Source organism: Poecile atricapillus, chromosome 20 (assembly GCF_030490865.1).
Source record: "Poecile atricapillus isolate bPoeAtr1 chromosome 20, bPoeAtr1.hap1, whole genome shotgun sequence".
NCBI classification, from domain to species: Eukaryota; Metazoa; Chordata; class Aves; order Passeriformes; family Paridae; genus Poecile; species Poecile atricapillus.
Genome location: NC_081268.1, coordinates 3,094,796 through 3,116,396, shown reverse-complemented (window position 1 = coordinate 3,116,396; position 21,601 = coordinate 3,094,796). Strand labels below are relative to the sequence as shown.

The window sequence follows — 21,601 nt, the reverse complement described above, 5'->3', positions numbered from 1 at the left end:
TCTGGAGGACAGGCACTGCTGACCACTCCTGTGGAAACCCAGTATTTTCTGTAGAATCTGCATTGATTTCCACTGATGCCCTTCCCAGGATGTAAACCTTGGCATCGGTCTCACCAAACAGAGTAGGCACTTCCCAAGAGCCAAAGAAAACAGTGCCTAAAAAACCATCCCAACACAACTGCAGAGACAAAACTGAGCACATTTAACCAATGAATATTAGAACTGTAAGAAATCCCTGTTTCCTCTATTCTTTCTCTCTCATCCACCTTTGCTCCCACTTTCTGAAGACTACATCCAAGACGCGTTAGTGGAAGCTGTACTAATCGTTTTAGCAGTTTCTGGGTCATGAAAAACAAAGAAAAGCTTATTAACGAGAAAAATGAAATAAGATTTCCCTAAGCTGATTGCTGATAAAAAAAATTTCCACATTCATTTTTCTGTATAAAAAAGAAAACATCTGTCACCATTTCAGTGTCTCAGTGTCCCTGTGTGTGGTTCAGCTGAGGCTTGATCAATAAATGCTCAATTTCACACCTTCTTTCTTAATCTTTTTAGTTAAGCTCAGATAGTTACAGACCAAAACAAAATAAAATCAGTTAGCTGAGGTCTTCATCTGCAGGACTTGGTGATGACATTGTTTTGAAATATTAAAGTATATGCATCACTCCCAGATCTTAGTTGGGCCAGAGCCATGCTCAGCACAAGTCCCAGAAACACTGGAACAGAGTTCAGGACTTGGTGTTTCTAAACAGATTTCTTTGCCAAGGTTCAGAGCTGGATTGTGCAACCAAGTCCCGACAATGGCACAGATTGTACATTAAGCTTCCACACTGCAAGGTTGTTGTTTGTGTTTGCCACCAGGTTGAAAAATACCCAGCTCTTTCAGAGCAGTAATTAGAGTAGGTAAAAATGAGTGTTGTTAGCTTTCCTGACAACATCAAGGTACAAGACAGGAGATTTTGTTTGTTGCCAGGTATGACATCTCAGGGAGCCTTTTGTTTCTGTTTGACAAAATTGAATAGTTCTGTTTAAATGAAATTACCTTTTTTTTTTATTTTATTTTATGTTCAAAATATTGCTTTATACACATCTCAGAAACTTGGTAATTGTTATTGTCACCTTGACACAGCTCACAGGGAGAATTCACAGCACGGAGGGATCAGTGTGGATGTGAGACTGTTTTGAAAATTCAGAACCAAGAGGAAATGGCCAACCCATCACCTGGAGAGAGCCTGAGGATCTGGGCCAGCCTGAGCTTCCAGCCCTCTGCCACTCTGAGCGTTGACAGCTTTGAGCAGGACTTGGGTAAGGTGGCATCTCCCAGAGGGTTGCTGGGTGCCCTTCCAAAGTATTCCATGTGCTGTGGAATGAATAGTTCCTTATTGCAACAGAATTCTTGATGATGGTTCTGGCTAGGGCTGAAAAATCTTCTGGGTTTGGGGGAAGTTTCAAATAGATGGTTCTCTTCCAGATTTCAAAGGTGAGAAAGGGTGCATGAAAAATTGTCCTCTCAACATATATGCACAATCTAAGAGATTATATGGAATTATTATTATTAAAATTGCATAAAACACAATATAACCTCTTTGCCTTTTCCATGCTGTGCTGTCACACGTGTCAATTCAGCTCACAGTGACAGCTACAGGTGGAACAAACCCCATTTAGCTCAGAGACATTTCCAGCACCTCGCAGCTTCATCTGGAGGTCTCTGGGAGCCTTACAATTAACTCTTCATAATAAACCCATCCGAGCAGAGTGGGATATTGTCCTGCTTGGACAGCAAGGGACATCAAGGCACAGGACATGGGCAGGGTGCAGGGGGAATGGAGGGATGTGCTGCAGGGTGCTCGGGGCTGGCCAGGGGTGCAGGGCATGGCCACTTCTGCCCGGAGCAAAGGTTTGCACAGAAACAAGGGAAAGTTCGTGGCCGAAAGGGTTAAAAGCCAACCAGTAGCGTGCAGAGCGCTCTGTCTGAAGAGATCTCTGCCTGCTCCCACCAAACAGGAGCAGATGGTGCATTGTTTTAAGGGCTTTTCCTAGACAAAAGAACAAGATCAGATAACCTTTCCTCAAAGAGGGTACTTACAAAAAGCCTTTGCTCTTATTAAGGATTCTTCATTGTTTTCCTCACAACATTTTATACATAATATTGGATTTTGGGGTGGTGGAGAAGCCAGCATTGTTTACTGTGCTTCTCCCTCCCCCCCAGGGACCAGGAGGGCATCTTAGACATTGGGCAGCAAGGCCGTTGTCTGAAATGTTTTACCCTAAGCGAAAGACAACCTATTTGTTTACTATTAATAACTGAGGGCCCCAATTCTGCAAGGCCCAGCCATCCACTATTCACCACAGGAACAATAGGAGCTGCTGCCTCGTGTCTCTGCCAGGAGAAACCTTCTTCCCCTTCCCTGAGCATTTGCAGGAGCTGCCAGCCCAAGGCTGGACTGGGAAGCAGCACTCCCACCATGGCCACAGGAGGCACAGAGCTGCCTTGCTCAACACAGTGTGGCTTTGAAATATGGGTCACAAGTGGCTGTGTCACCACCCAGAGCAGGGACAGGGGTTCAGACTCGAGGCTGCATTGTCTGCTCAGAGGCATCACCCAGCAGTTGGCTCTGTCCTTTCACAGGACACAGAAGTCACCGTGCACACGCAACATAATGAGGTGTAATTCTACAACTGCTGCCAAATACACATATTTACCTTTCAGAGGGACACATGTCAACCCACTGCTGTACCAAAGAAAGATTTTCTGTAGTAAACACACTTGGCAAAATAACAAATTTCATTTCAAATATCTTAAAGCAGAGAGAAGAAGATATACACAAAATATTTGTTTATTACTTGGGGTAAGACAGTGAACTTGTCCTGAATTGTTGAATTTTCTTTTTAAACACAGCCAGTATAAAACACAGAATTGCAAATCCTGGAAGTTCATGCTGTGGTAAACAAAAATTGTCTCCACAGGTAACGTTGGGAAGTATTTCACATTGCATTTATACGAATTTCTCATCAGTTTAGGCACAAAACTTGGTATAACCAATGAGCTCATAAGGAAGGGCTCTGCATATTACACCACTATGTAAAATCATTCTGTCATTCCTGCCAAACCACCAGGGCTCTCCCACAGGGAGCTGAGGAGATGAGCTATATTTTCCTTGCTACTCCAACATGTCCTCTGAATACAGCCCAAATTTCTGTATTTCTATTAAATAAGAGAATTATATGATTTTTTAAAACCCCAACATTTTGCCTGTGCCCCTTCCTACCGTCTAGGGAATGGCCTTTGAGCCAGACTGGATTGAATGAGCCAGAAATCTCATTTCATCAGATCAGACTTTTTATTTCTTGGGTTTGCTTTTTTTTTTTGTGTTTGAGAGAGAACAATATTTAAGCTGAAACAAATTGTTTAAAATGTATTTTCTAAATGTTGAATCTTTATCATGGCTACTGCTTTAAAATAATTTGCATTAGGAAAGCAAATTGAATGTTTTCCATTGTTCTTGAAATGCAGAATTTTAACCTGAACTACAAGAAAAATGTATTTATTTACATGTATCATATTTCCCTAAACTGCTGGTTGATATATTTTCTTGTATCACTAGAGGGAGCTGCCTTCTTGCTTCTAGAAGAGGGAGAAATTATTAAATTAGTGGAATAAGCACAGAAATGTATCAGCATGGCTTCAGCTAATTGTGCTCTGATGGAGAGTATTGAGCTAAGGCAGCTCTTCGTGTTCCCTCCCAAATCCTAAGCTGTGTTCTGTATTTCCCACAGCTCCAGGGAGCTCCAGCTCTGCCTTCAGCACGTCTGGAGTTGTCTGCAATGACGTTGTCATTGACTGAGAGAGTTTAGAATAATTGATGAGGAGCAAAAGGATCATTCCATGGAAATTCAGGATTCTGGTTAGGTCCAGGTTCAGGCCCAGCTCTGTTGCTATCCTGAGCCAAGAGCTTTCCTGCAGCTCCGTGTGAGAAGGGGCAGCAGCAGGGTGAGGCACTGCCATGTGCTGCAACATCTGGCTGGGAGCTGAACTCAGGCCAGCCCTCCACACCAGAGGATTTAGATATAAACACAAAATATGCAGAGCACAGGAGCAGCACAGGCCACATTAATCCCCTTGTTTGGTAAGCAGCCACTCTTCAGTGACAAGTGGGATTCTCCAAGATACTCCAGAGCACAGCTCAGCCCATGGATTTCCTGAGGGAACAGGCAGAGCCTTCACATTTAGAGTCTCTTGCGTGGGGATTGCTCGTAGCTCACAGCTCATGGACCAAACAGCCTGTGCTGCGTTTCTCAGCTGTGATCAGGGGTTACCAAACCTCTTTTCTTCCTCCCCTTTTGCCTGTCATCACTGCAGCTCCCTTCCTGCACAGAGAGTGCTGGAATCTTGGTGGTATTTCACCCTAGCTGGAGAGCATCCTGAAATAATAAGGCAATTGAGCTAACACGGTGATTCTGGAGAGGGGAAGGAGTGCACAAATGGGGAAATTCCTTCTGGATCTGCTGCTCCACTCCACAGCAGCATTTCAGGACACTTTACAGCCCATATTCCTACGCCTCCAGGCAATAATGCAGACAAAGTCGTGCTTACAGCTAAAGTTGCAAGTATGTATTTTTATAATAACTGGGTTGGTCTGATTGCTGACATGGGCAGAAAGAGAAAAAGCTGTCCTTGAGTAAAGCAGCAGTAAATGCTTCTGCCTTGCTTCAAGTGATTAGAAAAATGAGACTTTTAGCCTGGCTTTTTTAATTATATGTCAGGGAGATTCTACAGGGCTTTGCTGAGATTCTGCAGGTGCAGCGGAAAGTGATTTAATAAATAGCATTTTTTTCACAAGGCTGAGTGTATGCACATTGAAGCTATCTGGGTAGGCAGTAAATGCCATTCATCATCACCTAAAAGGACGTGAAGTTTAGCCAGATGGTATTTTCTTTAATGCAGGATGTTGCAGCACAAGAAATGCATCTGGAAATAGGCACAATTAGGAAAATTACATTCAAAAGGAGGGAAAAGAGATCAGAGCAAACTTTTTAATCACTTTGAGGTCAATACCACTGGTTGGGCTTTGGTCAGAACAAGAGCATTGTTCAGTTTGAGGCACAAATTGAAACTATTTGTCAGGTTTAAAATTATATCCTAATAGATGATCATATTTTTGACTGGCCCAGATATTAAAAGCTACTCAGACAACTTAGCATCAATAAATATAACTTGTAACTTTTTAAAATAGAATGACCTTTTTTGTTAGTATTGAAGGAGCTTTTGAAAGTGCTGTCTGTGGACCCACTGAAGAATTGTTCACTTGTCTTTTTTCTATTGCATTGCTTAAAACCACTATTAAAACTTCTCTGTGCAAAACCCAGCTTTTTCATCCACTCCATTTTCCTAAATAGGTCATTGCACAAAATCATCTCTAGTTAACTATCAGCATTAAAGAGTCTGACTCAGTCCCCAAAATTAGAAAGGCTGGCTAAAATGAAAATTCTTTCTAAAAAGATGTAATCTTAATTTGGCATGTCTAGATAATTTAGTATGATTTTGCCTTTTCAAACCACTCTCCAAACCCAGGAAAGGCCCATTAGCAAAATAAAGGATGAGGTTTCCATCCAGTCTGTTGACTCTGAAAAGGAGGGGTTAAGAGAAACCTGGTATAGTACCACTGTAGGAGGAAAGTGAAATCTGCAATCAAGCTGTTAATAAAAACAGAGCAGCATTCTGATAGAAAATCTGCACCAGGCTCAAAGATTTAATATTTTATTTCACTCACACCCACATAAACACAAAACTCATCCTAGCAGGCAAACAAGCCCACATCTCTGCTCCTTCTGTGTTACAGGCCCTTCAGTCTGTAAAGGAAAAACAAACTCCGCATGTCATGGGCTTATCCTGCACCATGGGGTAATTTGGATTCAGGTGACCTGGATAGAGACAGAGATTTTATCTCAAGTTTCCAAGTCAAACCTATTTCTATTTATGACCCACACTTCAATTCTTTTATTACTCTGGTTGCTGTGACAGTGGCACAGCACAGAATAAACACACAACCTGTTTGCCTAAGCTGAGAAATTCATCTGAGAAGCTCAAGTATCCAAGAACATTTCTCTGGTAAACATAATATCAGCTGCACTGTCACACACAGGCAGGGGAGGTGCAATAAGGAAGTAGAAGTGAAAAAGGTGCACCTGGACCAAGAGGGAAATATTCCCCACTTCAAAATGAAAGCTTTTTCCCAGAGGTTTGTGTCCCCCAGTGATAAAAGAGAGAGGAACCAGCCTGTATCCCAATACTGATGGAGGGGACTTGCAGGATACTGCTCGAGTTCCCAAAGAAGTCACTTTTTGTCACTTGGGAAACCTGGTCACGAGGTTGGGAAGTTTTTCTTTGGTATCCAGTGGCTCTGATCCTGTTGGTGCAACAAAGGAGCAGTGGGAACAAGAGTGACAATATGCCACACTCTGAAATTCAAGCTTAGAACAGGAATTGTTCCTCATTCCTCTCTTCTGGCATAGACCCTCAAGTTCTGCCAGTTCCCAATACTTGCAGGACTTTAGGCTCACACATTTTTTGACAGGTTATAGGTACTGACATTTTCTTTCTACAGTTATGGTAGAAGAAGTAAATGTATGCAGAGAAGTTATTTCAGGAACAAAGGCAGACGTCAGATTTGGGAGGCTTCCAAAAATAGGCCCAGGGTGGATTCCAAAGGAAAATGCAGTTGGAACAATGTACATATTCCCCTTGTGATGATCCCCTAAACTTCTGCAGGTGAGGGATATTCTGGTGGCACAGAGCTGGAAGACAAACACAGGAGCCAGCTGGACATTTTGAGGCAAACCTCCCTACTGCTGGCTCACAAAATGAAGGTCAGTGGGAAACCTGTGTAACGAGAAAAGGGAAATCCAGTTCCACTGTCCCAGGAGGAAAGATGCTCCCTATTCCCAGATTCAGGTGTGCTTAGGCTGTAATCTGTTGGCATCAGCTGATCTGAGTCAGGTTTATAAACCCTCATGGACTATAAAAGTGAAGTGCCAGAGCTCAGTTGCTGTTTGGAGATCTTAGGATAGCTCTGGTGGGTGGGAAGATGTTGCTGTGCTGCAGCCAAGGCAGGAGGATGTGGCAGGAGCTGCCTGTGCAGCTCCTGTCCTGCCCTTTGCCCCCAGCTCTCAGGTGTTGTGTCACCTGGTTAAAGATACCATTTATGATGTGTCATTTCCTAACGCAGCTCCAGCAGAAACAGCAGCAGCATCAGCTTATGGTGCTGAGGGAGAAAGCAAAGCAAGAGGTTGAGAAAAGCCACAGGTTTTTGAGGGACCTGCTACAGCTCGATTCAGAGGTAAGTTATGATTTAGGATCTTGGGTTAACACCTCTAGGCCCCAACTCTCATAAGAGCAGTTCTAAACACGCAGCAATTTATGAGCTGCTCTACCACCTTACCCTCATATACACAGAGTTTTCTCCCAGCCCATTAATTAATCACCTCTTTAGGAATTGTTGGCATAGGAAAAGCATTATCTACAACTGGGGGCTTTCCAAAGAAGATGAGGAAAAAAAGGTTTAAATATTTTGCTTTTCAAATAGATCATTGAGGTGTGTGACAATTTCTGTGTGTGCAGGACAGCAGGAATTCCAAAGGCAGTGATCCTTCTGTGACCAGACCGTACCACGCAGAGCAGGCACAGAGAGGACACTGGCTGGAAGATGACCTTGCTGCTGGCAGGTACAGGAGGCAGGATACAGTGAGGCACTCCAAGGATTTGGCCTGTGTTTGACTATATTAATATTTTGGGGCACTAAAGTAATTACTATATAGTTGTTTTTTTACCCTGACTTATGCCCAAACTACTGTATTAACACCTTTCCAATGTTGTGGGAGATCTTGCACTTCTAAAAAGGTAGAAACCCCTCTGAAACTTGTGTGAAATTAATTTTCTTCGTTTTGCTTTACTATCATACCCTTGATGTAAATTAGAATACTGTATGTGCAAATTTTTATGCTCATTTAAAGTGGCATAAAGACTTGAGAATTGCTTCCAGGGTCTTACGGATGCAATTACCAGAAAGGCACCTTTGCACAGGTAAAACTTTCAGTATCACATAAAAATGAGCAGCATTCTTGTTTGAAAAGATTCACTCTCCACAGAGGACTTGGCTGTGAAAGCAAGGAATTGAAATAATATCTCTGACTGCAATAAGAAAATATTTCCTTTTATCTTCAGTAATCAAGAGATGAGTTCACTGACACACTCTGCACTGAAGATAGAAAGAGATCCCAGTCTGGTGGATTCCAAAATATTGGGAGGAAGAAAACCTCGAGGAGGAGGTTCATGTTGCTCAGTGCTTCAAGGAGGTGAACATGAAGTTAGAGGATATAGTGGTACTGGGAAAATGCCCCATTCAACCTGGCCTGGAACACAATTTTCTAACTAATTTTGAAAATTTTCACCTAAATGTTTATGCTCACTGTGTATATTTAAGCCATGGCCATTTTCCTCTGTACTCCTGGCCCTTCTAAGATGATCATGTTGGGAGCTGAGAGTTATTTACCCTGATGGGCCCCTTTTTTAATTTTTACCTGTTTACCACGATTTCACTTGTAAGGGAGGTTGATGTCCACACCTTGCTCCTGGAAGTGAACAGCTGAAGGATGACTCCTCCAGCTCCTGCTGAGGGCAGAGCATGGGCTTGGCTGACAAGTATTTGCCACAGGCGCCTTGAGTTCAGGAATAGATGTTAACTTCTACTGGGGAAGTTGTTTTTTGGGTCTCTTTTTTTCCTTTCAGATATTTTATTTTTGGTGACATTAACTCTTTGCCTTGGGATCTCTGCCAGCAGATCATGGGCAGTCACTGCACGGTCATCACACCTTGAATCTGTTGTCACCTTGGGTGAATCTGCCCCACAGAGACACCTGGGACAACTCTGGAGAGAGCAGTGAGCAGGCCAGCTCTGACAGCCAGGTAACACCAGCTCTCAAAATAGTCTGAGGGGTGTATCTTTCTCTGGGTTGGCTGGATTTTTTGTTTTAGTCCCTCTATCAAACTGTTCACCCGATGATGCTGATACTCTGCTCTGTCCCCAGTGGAGCACAGCCATTCCACACTTCGGAGGCTCCAGCACCTTCCATGGTTCCAGCCTGGCCGTGGTGGAGCAGTTTCTGAGGGGAGAGGAGCTGCGGGCTCGGCACCAGGCCATGCTCCTGCGGCTCCGGAGAAAGGCTCTGCGGGAGAGGGCCAGGGCCGAGCTGGCCTGGCTGGAGCACCAGAGACGGTGAGGGGCACGGGGGGCACTGCTCGGCTGGGCCTGGCTCCCTCCTTCCAGGGGAACACAATAAATGTAAAATCTTCTTAGGAAACATGCAGTAAGTAAAGCATGAGGAGAGGAAAGGAGCATGCATGGTTTTAGTGTCTTCAGAGTACAGCTGAGCTTCTACTGCAGCCTCCTCTGTGGTGGTGTGAGGCACCAACTGAGCTGAGGAGCCCTCGGGGCCGGACAGCGAGGGGGTGTCCCTCGGGGCCGGACAGGGAGGGGTGTCCCTCGGGGCCGGACAGCGAGGGGTGTCCCTCAGTGCTGACCAGGATGAGGAGCCCTCGGGGCCGGACAGCGAGGGGTGTCCCTGAGGGATGGACAGCGAGGGGTGTCCGTCGGGGCCGGACAGCGAGGGGTGTCCGTCGGGGCCGGACAGCGAGGGGTGTCCGTCGGGGCCGGACAGCGAGGGGTGTCCCTCGGGGATGGACAGCGAGGGGTGTCCCTCGGGGCCGGACAGGGAGGGGTGTCCCTCAGTGCTGACCAGGATGAGGAGCCCTCGGGGCCGGACAGCGAGGGGTGTCCCTCAGGGATGGACAGCGAGGGGTGTCCCTCGGGGCCGGACAGCGAGGGGTGTCCCTCGGCACTGACCAGGATGAGGAGCCCTCAGGGATGGACAGCGAGGGGTGTCCCTCAGGGATGGACAGCGAGGGGTGTCCCTCAGGGATGGACAGCGAGGGGTGTCCCTCGGGGCCGGACAGCGAGGGGTGTCCCTCGGGGCCGGACAGCGAGGGGTGTCCCTCGGGGCCGGACAGCGAGGGGTGTCCCTCGGGGCCGGACAGCGAGGGGTGTCCCTCGGGGCCGGACAGCGAGGGGTGTCCCTCAGCACTGACCAGGATGAGGAGCCCTCAGGGATGGACAGCGAGGGGTGTCCCTCCGTGCTGACTGGGCTGAGACACTGTGAGGAACCCCTCAGTTCTCAGGCGTTGTTTCAGGAGAGGTCCAGGCACCATAGCCCCAGGCTGGTGAGATGTCTTCTGAGTGTGTCAGAACTTTCTGCAGAGCCTTCCATACCTACAGCTGCTTTGAGAGGAGCTTTGCTGCCATCCATAAATTCAAGGCATTTAATGATCTGACTCTGATTCTCATCCTTGTGATCCCCAGTGTTCTGGAAAACCTGCAGGATAGTACTGGAGCCTCTGCCATGGCAGCAAAGCAGCACAAAATCCTGATGGAGCTGAAAGAGGAGCAGGTAATGCTGCAGTGAGAGGAGCTGGGGTTCATCCCATACCCACAGGGAGGATGAAGCACAGGGAGGTGTTTGGATTTGCTGGATCAAGTGGGGTTTGGGTTTAAAAAAAAAAAGAAATTACTTTGCATCCATTATTCTGCATGTTTCCTACATACCCACAGCAAGGTGGGTTTTGTGCCAAAGTCAGCAGTCTGTAAATCTTGGATAAAAGAAAACATCTTTTTTTTTTATCTTCTGCTACCTTACTGTTATTGTGGATTTTTCTGTTTATGCCATAACAAACAGGTCATATAATGTAGGTTTCCACTGATTTATGCTTGTGATGTTGAAATATATTAAATTAATCTGACAGCTAATTTTATAGTCTCAGTTATTCTACTATGCAGGGTTCATAATTACACTTGGTAGTCAGAAAATTTGTCCTGCTCCTTACGTAGTGCAAGCCTCTCGTTTAAGTAAAGGGATTCCTTGTGCAAACCACAAGCACCCTGTAGTTTTGAATGATCTGAAGACAATTAATTTTTAAAGGTCTCATCACTCTTGACAGCCCATCAAAACATCCCTTTACTTGTCATCAGTTTTCACAGGTGAAACCCCTGTTGAAAAAAAAGCTGCAAATTTATTTTATAAAAAAGGAAAAAACCTACTTATTGAATTTCCAGGGTATTTTGGGATTAAAAGTGCCCTATGTTAAGAAACTGTTATACATATTTTTAAGTATAGCTCTTTGTTATCTTCACTCTATTATGCTCCTTTCTTTCTCTGCTTTGTGTAGGCAGAAATCCAGCACTTGCAAAACATCCACAGGGCAGCCCATCAAGAAAGGAAGCTTTTATTAAAGCGGCAGTCAGAACTCTTAATGATGCAGCATTCAACAGCACAACTCCAGGAAAAGCTGCACAGTTTTGCTGGGAAGCAGGAGGTTATGAAGTCAGGGAGTAAAGACAGTTGTGTCCAGCTAAAGCATAAAAAGAGCAAGAAGTATGAGGGGTAAGTAAAACCTTTCTCATCGACTGCTGAAGGGAAGACCAAATCCAAGATGGAGACAGGTATGTCCTAGCTAATTGTGTGAGCTTTAGATACTCCAGAGAGGAAGTTTAAGATGATAAATCTTTAAAACTTCTGTGTTCAAGCAGTTGATAAATTAAGGTCACTGCTTATCAATCTGTCCCAAATGGTGAGTTCCTCAGGGCACCTTTAATGATGCCACACAACTGTTAATGATAGCTCATGTTTTCATGGTGGCTTTTAACTACAAACCCAAACCACTTTGCAACTATATATTAATTAGTCTTCACAATACCCATATGGAATGAGTAGAAAGGTATTGATTTAATTGGTGAAATTCACTCCTTTGTCACCCTCTGGCTCTGAGCCTCTGGATCACTCAGCCCCTTAGAGCTGGTCTGTGCTTCACTGAGGGTATAACCACTTACAACAGATTTTGTAATACATGGGGCTAAATCTTAGCTTAAACTGAAGCACAGAGGTGTGATAGAAAATCCTACAGTGAGATATAATTCAGGAGTTTAGTTAGACTGATAAATCCCATTCCTGCTGTTCCTCAGGAACTGTATCCCCTGCATCCCTGTCTGCTTCCTGCTGGGCTGGAGGAGATGAGCAGCATGAATTAGAACCCCACAGAATCCACACTGCTCAGAACAAAAATCTAGTTTGCTTCAGGAAGATAAAAAGCAGTTAAAGACATATATTTATCTATATGAATTAAAACCCCCTTTCATTCAGTATTACCCAGAGCTTTAGCAGGGTGGTGAGTCAGGTTTGTGCATTTACTTAAGCCCCCACAGGGGAAGGCTTTCAAATAAATCCCTCCATGGAACTGATCTATAATTCATGGTATTATTGATTACAAGTCAGAGAAATCTTTAAAAGGTTTCTTGGCTGTGCTTTCACTTCTTATTACTGACAAGGCTGCTCGTAGGAGAACAGTGAATATTGGTGTCAGTCTGGAGCAGCCAGGGGCTGGTGGAACTCATGCACCCAAAGTCTGGCTGATTGTCCATAGATCTCTGTCCTGTGCAGGAGTGCAGAGTGGTGATTATGCTATTTATCCACCTGCATGGGTATGTTCATATTTTATACTGATCAGGAACGAAGCATTCTACCTCTAACTCATTACAGATTTTCTACTGAGAACAAGGAATCACTGGTACAACATCAGAAACAGGTGGAGGAGTTCCCAGCTTTGGAGCAGTCCATTAATGCTCAGGATAATATTTTCTTACCTCTGGAACCTAGAAATTCAGCTGGAATGGAACCTAGAGCCACACTCTTTACAAGAAAAGGCCAAAAGTGTCTATTTCTGGTAAGGACCACCTCTGGAATTCCATTAATGCTAAAGAAGGGGTACCACAGATTATATTTGCCTTAAAATTGGACCAGCACAAGACTCATTTGGCACTTAGGAACATAAAGTCAAAATAAGTGTGTTGGTTATGTGCACTATTTCCTTAAGATATTAACTCTGTCTCCTAAATATTTACATTCTAGGAACCTGTGCTGGAGGAAAAGCCACTTCTTTCTAACCCTGATCCTAAAGTTAATGAAGATATTAATCCTTGTGGCAGAAAGTACCCAGTGAAAGGCTTGGGGATGCTTCCTACTTGGTGTAACTTATGCCTGGTTCAGGCAGAAAATACTCTTGAAGGAACAGGTCAATCATATTTAATGTTATTATGTCCAATCTGTTTCAACTATTTCAATCAAATTTTAATCCAAACAGAAAGAGAGACAATCTTCTCGTGTATTACCAAAGTGTCTTGCTCACTATAGCCAATGTATAAATCACTGCTGGGCAAGATGGTGGGGATCTCTCAGAGGTTTATTAAGATTATACTGCTTCCCCAGAACAAAATCATAACTTACTCTGATTGTGTCATTAACAATTTGCTCTCTTTTGATACAATTTTTCAAGAATTTAAGGCTGTTCTTTTTAAAAGAACATAGATCAGTTGAAGATAGACTTGGACAGGACATGCTGGAGTTATTTTTGTTTCCAGGTTTTATCCTCAGTTCATATTTCTTACTCTCAGTAGGACAGGTAAAAAATAAAACTGTCTGTTTATATATGAGTTAGTTATATAATTTACATAGTTCTAGGTATGCATAATCTCTGTAATATAAATATTTGCATATTGTGGCAATATTTCCTATTTCTGTCATTCTTCTAATGAACCATCTTTCTGCATTTCATAGAATCCTAGAATATCCTGATTTGGAAGGGACTCCCAAGGATCATAAAATCCAAGTCCTAATTTACTCCTAGATATCATAGTGAGGAGCATTATAGATTAGTGTATCCTAAGTGATCTATCAGCAAGCTCTTCTACAAATATGGGGTTTCTTTAAAATGCTGATTTTAAAAAAAAATTCTTTTAAATGTTCCAGTTAAAGTGGAAGTGGCTGTCCCTTCTGAGATCCATCAGGTGGATGCCAGTCAGTGTTTGAAGCATTTGGACCATATTTCTCATGAAGCTTCTGATGAACTACATTTAAAAGCATTTTATGAAGGATTAACTTCCACCAAATCATCGTCCAAGTCAAACAACTTCTTTTTGAAATGTGAAAATGCCAAATCAGACTCTTCTCACTCAGAATTTCAGAAAGTGTCTGCAGTTTGGATTGACACCTCAAAAAGTTCCATTTCAGACCCGGAATTAGAGCTGAAACATGGAGAGGACACAGATGTCAGTGTCCCAGAAGAGTTTGTCTGTGACAGTAGTGATGTGTTTGCAGATCTCTCAAAAGAGATGCTGATAGCAATAAGCAATGGAAAGGAAACATCACCTAGTGACAAACACCATGAACGTGAGCTGCCTGAAGATGACAAAGCTGAGACTTCATCCCTCTCCCAGAAATACCCCGGAGATGTGTTGGATGGTGGCTGCACTGATCACTTGCCTTCTTTCATCCCAGCAGATGAAGCAAATGTCTCCAGAACAGAGTCAGTGCATTCCTCCCAGTCTGAAAACCCTTCTGAGGGAGTGGATGAGCCACACCCAAGTGCCTCACAAAGCTGCAGCAGAAACAAACCCTGTTCTCAGGTGATCCCAGCACTGGGGAATGATGCAGCTGCCAGCCCTTTACACACTGATGCAAGCTCCAGTAGTGATAAGGGTCGCCCTCCAATGGATGAGGATACCTTGTCTGAAATGCTGTGTCCTGTGGATGAAGTATTGTCCTCTGGAAGTGCTGACTTGCCATCCTCTAACAAAAAAGATTTGTCATTTCAAAGTGAAGATCTTCCTCCTCCTCCCCCTTTAGGTGCAGATGCAATGAAAAATGGTGATCCTGCCTCCAGCACAGATGATTTCCCATCTCCACTGGAACAAATTACAGGCTCAGAGTCTACTCAGGGCATGGATGAAGATATATCACTGGAAATGGATGCATTACCCCCATTACCTGATAACACTGTGCCTGAAGAACTTCCCCTGCTCAGTACAGAGACAAGTGGTGCTTTTTCAACTCGGGATGTTTGTCTCTCAGGACAATCTACATTTACAGCTCATTCCAGCTGTTTGTCAGAAAACCAGCATGGAGAACAGGAGATGGCTTTGCAGCATTTGGGGTTTCTGCCTGTGTCAAATATAGATTCTTCTGGTGGAAGTAAAAGTCCTGAATTCCCAATGAAACAACACAAAATGTATGAAAAGCTGAGCACTGAGGAGGACAGTGATGACCCATTATCATCATTTGAAACTGGGGACAAATTGTTGGTAAAGCAGAGCCAGCCTCGGACTCTGATGTTCGAAAGCCAGACTCATTTTGGCAGTGGCCATTGGGCTGGTGTTGCACTGGACAAAGCTGAAGGTGACAATGCTGGAATTTATGAAGGGGTGAAGTATTTGGACTGTGCACAGCATTGTGGGGTCTTTGTCACACCTGATGAGATTTCACACCTGTTGGGGGTTAACAAAAATAGTTCCAGTTACATGGAAAATGAGGACTCTGACTCCTTCCATGATGATGAAGACTCCCTCAAAGGAGACTACAAGTATTCTGAAGATGATGAGCAGATAGTGGGGTTTGCAGAGGAAAAAGCAGAAGACACAAAGAGTGCAGGAGGTTCAGAAGCAAAAGAAAACCAGTCTGGGCTACACAGTGCCTTGCTGCCTGGAAAAGGGCAAAAGTTTCCCCATTCCAACCAGTGTAACTGTAATGAACTCCTCTGTCAAAAGAACTTAACGTGCTTGGGATCAGACAATGAAAAAACAGAACTGGCACAAATAAAACAAACTGTATTTGCAGATGCTCTTCCAAAGAAAAGCAAGACAGATGAGGTAAACACAAGCAAAAATATTTGTTGCTTGGTAGAGGATCAGAAAAGAATTAAACTTGCTGATGATATTGCAAGTGATCTCAGTAAAAAACTTCTGTTTGACATTTTAATTGCATTTTCTGAAACAGCTCAACACAAATATAAAAATGCCTTTGAAAAAGGCATGATGAATTATGGCAAAGGCCTAAGGCAAGAAGACAATCAGAAACCATTTCTCCTCAAAGAAAATTTAGTTGCTGCCTTATCTGAACCATCAGCAAAGGTTTCTGATGTTTTACAGGGTGATTTTGATACACTTTGCATTCATGGTTGTCACACAGCAACAGACAGAATTGTAACTAAATTTATAGATGATGCAGTTAAAGAATATAAGAAGATTAAAAGAAAACACAGATCAAAAGAAGACAAGGTACTTCATTTATCTCCAGAGACTTCTCCAACCACTTTGCCTGTGAGTATAATGAGAAAGTTTTTATTTCAAGTGCTGGCCCTGAAGCTGGGTTTATAGAGGCAAGAATATGTGTGGCCCAGTTTTTCATCATCCATAAAAATTGTATCAATGTTAGGAACCAGATTGCTTACTTCATGTGATCCATTCCTTATTTAAGGAATTACCCTGTATCCATTAGATAGCACGTGTATGGTCCAAACAAAGAAAATGTGACTTCTTTATTGGAATTTGTCAGTTGTCAAAACTGTTAAATCTGTACAAACATCAATTTTTATTAACTTCAGGGTGAACCTGGACACTTGTCAGCACATCTGCCTGACTCTTTTCCAGCTTCTGGCTGTGAGAAAATTGCTTTGAGGGTGGTGCTAGGGAGATCAGCTCCACATTAAGGACAAAAATGTTGCTAAATGTCAAAAATATTCATGGAACTCCAGAACTGTAATTCTAATTCTAAATTCTGCCAAATACAGTTCAAATAGGTTTGGGGTTTTTTAAATAATATATCAGTAAGCCTTTCTTTGAGCCCATGAATAAGATGGTTTTAAGTGTGGCCTTGATCAGTTGCTAAGAATCTCAATACCTGTGAAAATATTAAATATATCATCTGTCTTTTCCTCTCTTGAAGCTACTTTCAAAAATCCTTGATGCTGGAGTTTTTGGAAGCTCTGAAGATTTTGATCAGCCTAATTCTGACCAAAACATGCTGGTGAGACAGACACAAAAGCAATACTTGTGCAAATTAGACCAGTGGCACTCAGCTCCTTGGAAGAAAACTGTGGAAGTTCCTCTTGTGATACCACATAACAGTTCTCATGTTAAAAATTTGTCTGCATTTGCTGTGGAAGAATTATGGACCCCAGAGAACATAAATTCAAATTTCAGGAACATCAATGTGCCAAAGTACTTGGAATATAATGATCACCCAAGGAATGATTTGGAAGCAGAAAGCAAGAGGATGTATAATCAGGTATTCTTAAAGCATTAACTGTTAATTAACTTTTGTAGTGTTCTGGAGGCTGAATCATATTAGCTAATATTAAAATTATTCCAGTTGCTAACACTAAATATAACTAAAGGGACACTGAAAGTTACTACTGGGAGTATTTTACAATTTGCTGCAGAATAATTCCCGTAGAATAAATGCTCTTGCAGAGAATCCAGAATTTTGCCAGAGTTCCACCATAAGACCTTGAACATGTGACCCAGTGTCTGGGTTGGGTCTGTTCAGGAAAAGTCAAGTTCCATGGAGAGGTGGGGACTGGAATTCAGTTTTCCTGACTTCAATGTCCTGCTGAGTTTGTTACAGGTTATATTTGATTTGAGTCATGAGTTGCTGTGTGCAGAATATCCAGTGACTGCCAAGCCAAATATGTTCCCATGGATGAAAAAAAATGTAGGATCTCACTGTTCCAGGCATCTCTGCAGAAGGATGGATGTCAGTGATGTCAAGGTATGTTCTGGCAATGTAAAGTACAAGGAAAAGAGCAGAGATTGCAATGGCAAAAAGAAATACGAAATTAGTGAGTATTATGGCAGTGTAACTGAGGTGATGGGAGAAGAAACAGCATTACTCTGAAATGTCTGAATAAATACAGACTGAGCTGTTTAGTTGAAACATCCCAGATGCATGGAGTTAAGAATGGAAATGGGCCTTTAAACTCTCCTAATTAAGACTACTTTGTGTGTAACCTCTAAAGTAATATTATGATTAAAATGTGTTGGTTGGTCAGTATGGATCAGCTACCTCTAGGTCACTGCCCTAAACTTTGGGATGTTTCTGGACTTAAGGCTGGATCTTCCCACTGGTACCTGTTGCTCATCTGGAACCTTCACAGCACCAGAATTCTTCTGCGGAGAGTTCTTTTCAGCCTTCTTTATTTTGTAGACATTTGTTCAGGGTGAAATTATTAAAATAATGAACCTGGAAAAGAATGACTTAGAAATGAAAAGAAAAGTCCTAAATATGACCAAATATGGAAACTGTAAGAGAGACAGAGTGGACCTTATTCTGGTAAGCAGAATTTCCAATGGGGATTTGTTTATTTCCTCTAAATTTAAACTAGAGATTCTCATCCTTTTGTGAGAATCACATTTACTTAAATTAACTTCAGAACTTCAAATTACTGCCTTTTTAAAACCGAATTAATAATCCAGTATTTCCAGTTCTTGTGAGTGGTTTAAATTAAATAAATTAATGATGCAGATGTAAAGTTATTGGATTAGGTGCAGTGTCTCAGTACTTCAGTGAAGCTCTTATTTTTGAAGTAAAAATTAATTTCCATGTTATATTTTAGATCCAGGAGCTCCGCAAAGAAGAATCTCAGTGGACTTCCTATGGTGATGATGAATTAACAGTGAAGATGAGGATGACTGAAACCATATTTGACAGCTTGATCCTTGATACAATCAGAGTCCTTAATAAGATTTATCTGAAAAAAGCCTGTTTTAAAGGTGACTGTGCACCACCTTTTTTCTTTTAGTACACTGTGGAACTGGTTAGAAGGAGCCTGGAGATGGCTTCAGAGACGTGGCACAGGGAAGGGCAGGACCTGGAACCAGACATATTCAGGATAAATGTCTATAATCTTATGCAAATGAGGTAAATACTGATGTGATGCACTTTAAATTGGAGGCTTTTCTATCAGCACTTTCAATTCCAAACAATTAGATATGTGTCTGTAATTGGATTATTTATCATGCAATTCACAAGAGCCCATTGAATTTTTACAACATCCAAATATGGGGTGCTGAGAATGTACTTTAATAGACAAAACAGAGGAAATCAATACTCCTTTTGTATTGGCAAAACTGGAAAAATCAAGTTTTTGACAAGGAAATAGAAGCATTTCCTCAGCATGGTAATTGTTCCCTGTGCTAATTGCTGTGGTTCCATCTATTTTGTATTGAGCAAATCAAATTTTTGCTAGTTCTTTTTAAAATAAATACTGTGCAAATATTTTTTACTGGAATTCAGAAACTATTCATTATTGAACAATTGATTGGAAAAAATCTGATCTCTTTACAATCCTATTCATTCAGAGTGTCTTTCAAATAAAATTAAAATCAGGATCAATAAAGAAATTATATCTAAACTTAAGATTTAAAAATACAATACTTAAAATCTAGTTTGGGAGAATAAAAAGCCATTTTATGTTTGTATTTTTAAATACCGTTGGCTTAATTGTTTTTGTACTTGTTTTCTGAATAAAATACGATGCACATGGCTTATTGTGTTTATTTCACTGAAATCAATTAGAATTACAGATTATCTTGTACACACTGCTTTTTTCAGCAGTGAATGGCTGCACTTTTGTTTTGTTTTGCTGGGCACATTAAACCCTCCTGCTTGTTGCCATATGAACAGAAATAAAAAGGCAACTTCTGCCCCCAGTGCCTTAACTGGTGAGCTTATGCTATAAACTATTTTCATGTCTCTAGTGGTACATTTCCTTGTCTCTGACTTTATCCTCATTGATTAGTTAATCCACATAAGTTACTTGTTTTCTTGTTGTCAGTTTCTAGCAGAATTTAACTCAATTTTTTTTCCTCCTGGACTGAGGGTGTTGGATGCACTAACAAATCTATAAATTGCAGCACTCTGGTTTTTCAGCTTTTTCTCACTCTGGTTTTGCAGCAGCAGAATCCTTGTGTTTGGAACGAAATCTATTAAAGATATCACTTAGATATGAATAAATAGCTGAATGACCTGAATTTAGCCTTATGCTACACCTGAGGCAGTGACCCATCAGATTTGTGATGAGGGTTGTGAGTGAAGCCTGAACCCTCACACGGTGCTCTGCAGGGAAGGACACAGCTATAAAGTAGAGAATAAAAAGTGTGTACACAGAACATGTCAGACATGTTTAATATCCCCCACCATTCTGTGTTCAAAGCCCGAGATTCTGGCACCCAGATATATTGACCTGCTCACTCAGTGGCAAGGCTTCAATATCAAGATTACTCTCCTTCAAGGTCTAATATTTTGTTTGCCTTGGGTTTGATCAATATTAACCTCCTGGGTCAATAAATCTTGATACTAGCCTCAAGAGGAGTCATTATCTTTCATAGAAAATGATTATTTCTCAGTTAAACCCTACATTTAATTCTCCTGTAATCCATCTCTTTCATCTTCATACATTTAACAATTCTTCTGAATAAAATGTGCTTTAAAATATCTTAGGCGCTGCAGATTTTTAAAATCCTAATTAGCAGCTGCTACAAGATTTTTCAATTCTTGGAAGCTGTTGGGCTTTGCTATTGTAACCATCTATTTTATTGCTTGCTGTACCCAGGAAAAATGGAGACAGAAAACCCCAAAGCTGGGATGTGATATGAGAAACTATTTAGGTTGTAGGAAATGTATCAAAAGATGTGTCTGAACGTCTTTAGATATTTAATGGTCTAAAAAAAGAAAGGGTCAGGAAAAGGCAAAAGTGACAGAAATTTGCTCTTGTACTGTTTGTGGGTTGCTAGCCACAAACAATGATAAATTAAGTTCTAACCCTGAGCTCCCCCAATGGGCCTGAAGTAAGAATTTAAACCCCTTTGTTCCCTACTTGTTCTTCAAGGATTAGAAGTGTTTGTGAGTAGCAGAAGCAAGAATTATCTTTTCAGAGACCTCAGTCTTTCATTATCTGAGTTTTAAACTCCTCTGAAACCCTTCTCTGGGGACACTGTTGGATTTCTGCTTCTCATTAACGTAATGAAAATTCTTGAGCCTGTATTTAGAAATGAAAGGAGACTTCCACACTGGGCTAGAGCTATAAAAGGTGCTCAAATCCATTACTACTGCACATCCTGAATTTATGGAAAGGACAGAGCTTCTATCAAACCACCTACGTGCAGCCTTTTATCAGAGCTCCGGTTTGAGGAGAGATGGCTCTTCCCTGCCGAGAGAAGTACTTTGGGATGAAAGAGCTCTCGACCCAAAGGCTGCCCCGCTTTCATCTCTGCTCAGTGAGAAGATTCATGAAGTTAAAACTTCTCTTTCTATACCAATTGTCACATAAATTTGCCACCGAAGGCCAGAATGTGTAAGAGTGGAAGAGACCACGGTGTGTCCGGGAGTGCAAGCTCCTGGTGCAGGACATGGCACAGGATTGTGTCCCGATGGCTCTGGAATATCTGCAGTGGGGGAGACTCCACATTCCCTCAGGGCAACCTGTTCCTGTGCGCGGCCACTTCAGTGACGAGCGTTTTTCCAACACTTGGAGCTTGTTGGTTGCTCTCTGTTTCACGGATTGAATCAAGTATCAAATAACATTATTTTTTAATAAAAATTTTATATATTCCGTATTTTGCAACGCGCAGGGAACACGGAGGGTCCTTGCTCCCCTCAGGGACACCGT

The 21,601-nt window shown here is 42.2% G+C and overlaps 2 protein-coding genes across 4 annotated transcripts; both read left to right on the top strand.

The window, feature by feature from the left end:
* The first annotated feature begins 864 nt into the window (after positions 1–864).
* CCDC187 (coiled-coil domain containing 187) lies at positions 865–13,556 on the top strand. Its single transcript, XM_058853990.1, has 13 exons — positions 865–973; positions 1,130–1,305; positions 6,770–6,867; positions 7,227–7,337; positions 7,619–7,722; positions 8,222–8,325; positions 8,838–8,962; positions 9,085–9,272; positions 10,413–10,500; positions 11,276–11,490; positions 12,643–12,826; positions 13,012–13,129; positions 13,534–13,556. Exons 2-13 carry the CDS (start codon positions 1,206–1,208, stop codon positions 13,554–13,556), a joined length of 1,458 nt encoding a protein of 485 aa, XP_058709973.1. The 5' UTR covers positions 865–973; positions 1,130–1,205.
* Positions 13,557–13,919: 363 nt separating this feature from the next.
* On the top strand, positions 13,920–19,439 carry LOC131586792 (centrosome-associated protein 350-like). Of its 3 annotated transcripts, XM_058854011.1 has the most exons (6): positions 13,920–15,803; positions 16,083–16,253; positions 16,879–17,220; positions 17,560–17,703; positions 18,139–18,264; positions 18,548–19,439. In XM_058854011.1, the coding sequence occupies exons 1-6, from the start codon at positions 14,271–14,273 to the stop codon at positions 18,731–18,733; spliced, it is 2,502 nt and encodes an 833-aa protein (XP_058709994.1). In that variant the 5' UTR covers positions 13,920–14,270; the 3' UTR covers positions 18,734–19,439. The 3 variants fall into 3 exon arrangements, with proteins under 3 accessions (XP_058709994.1, XP_058709992.1, XP_058709993.1); XM_058854009.1 differs by having other exon boundaries at positions 13,920–16,253; positions 18,548–19,438; XM_058854010.1 differs by lacking the exon at positions 18,139–18,264 and having other exon boundaries at positions 13,920–16,253; positions 18,548–19,433.
* The last annotated feature ends 2,162 nt before the right edge of the window (positions 19,440–21,601 follow it).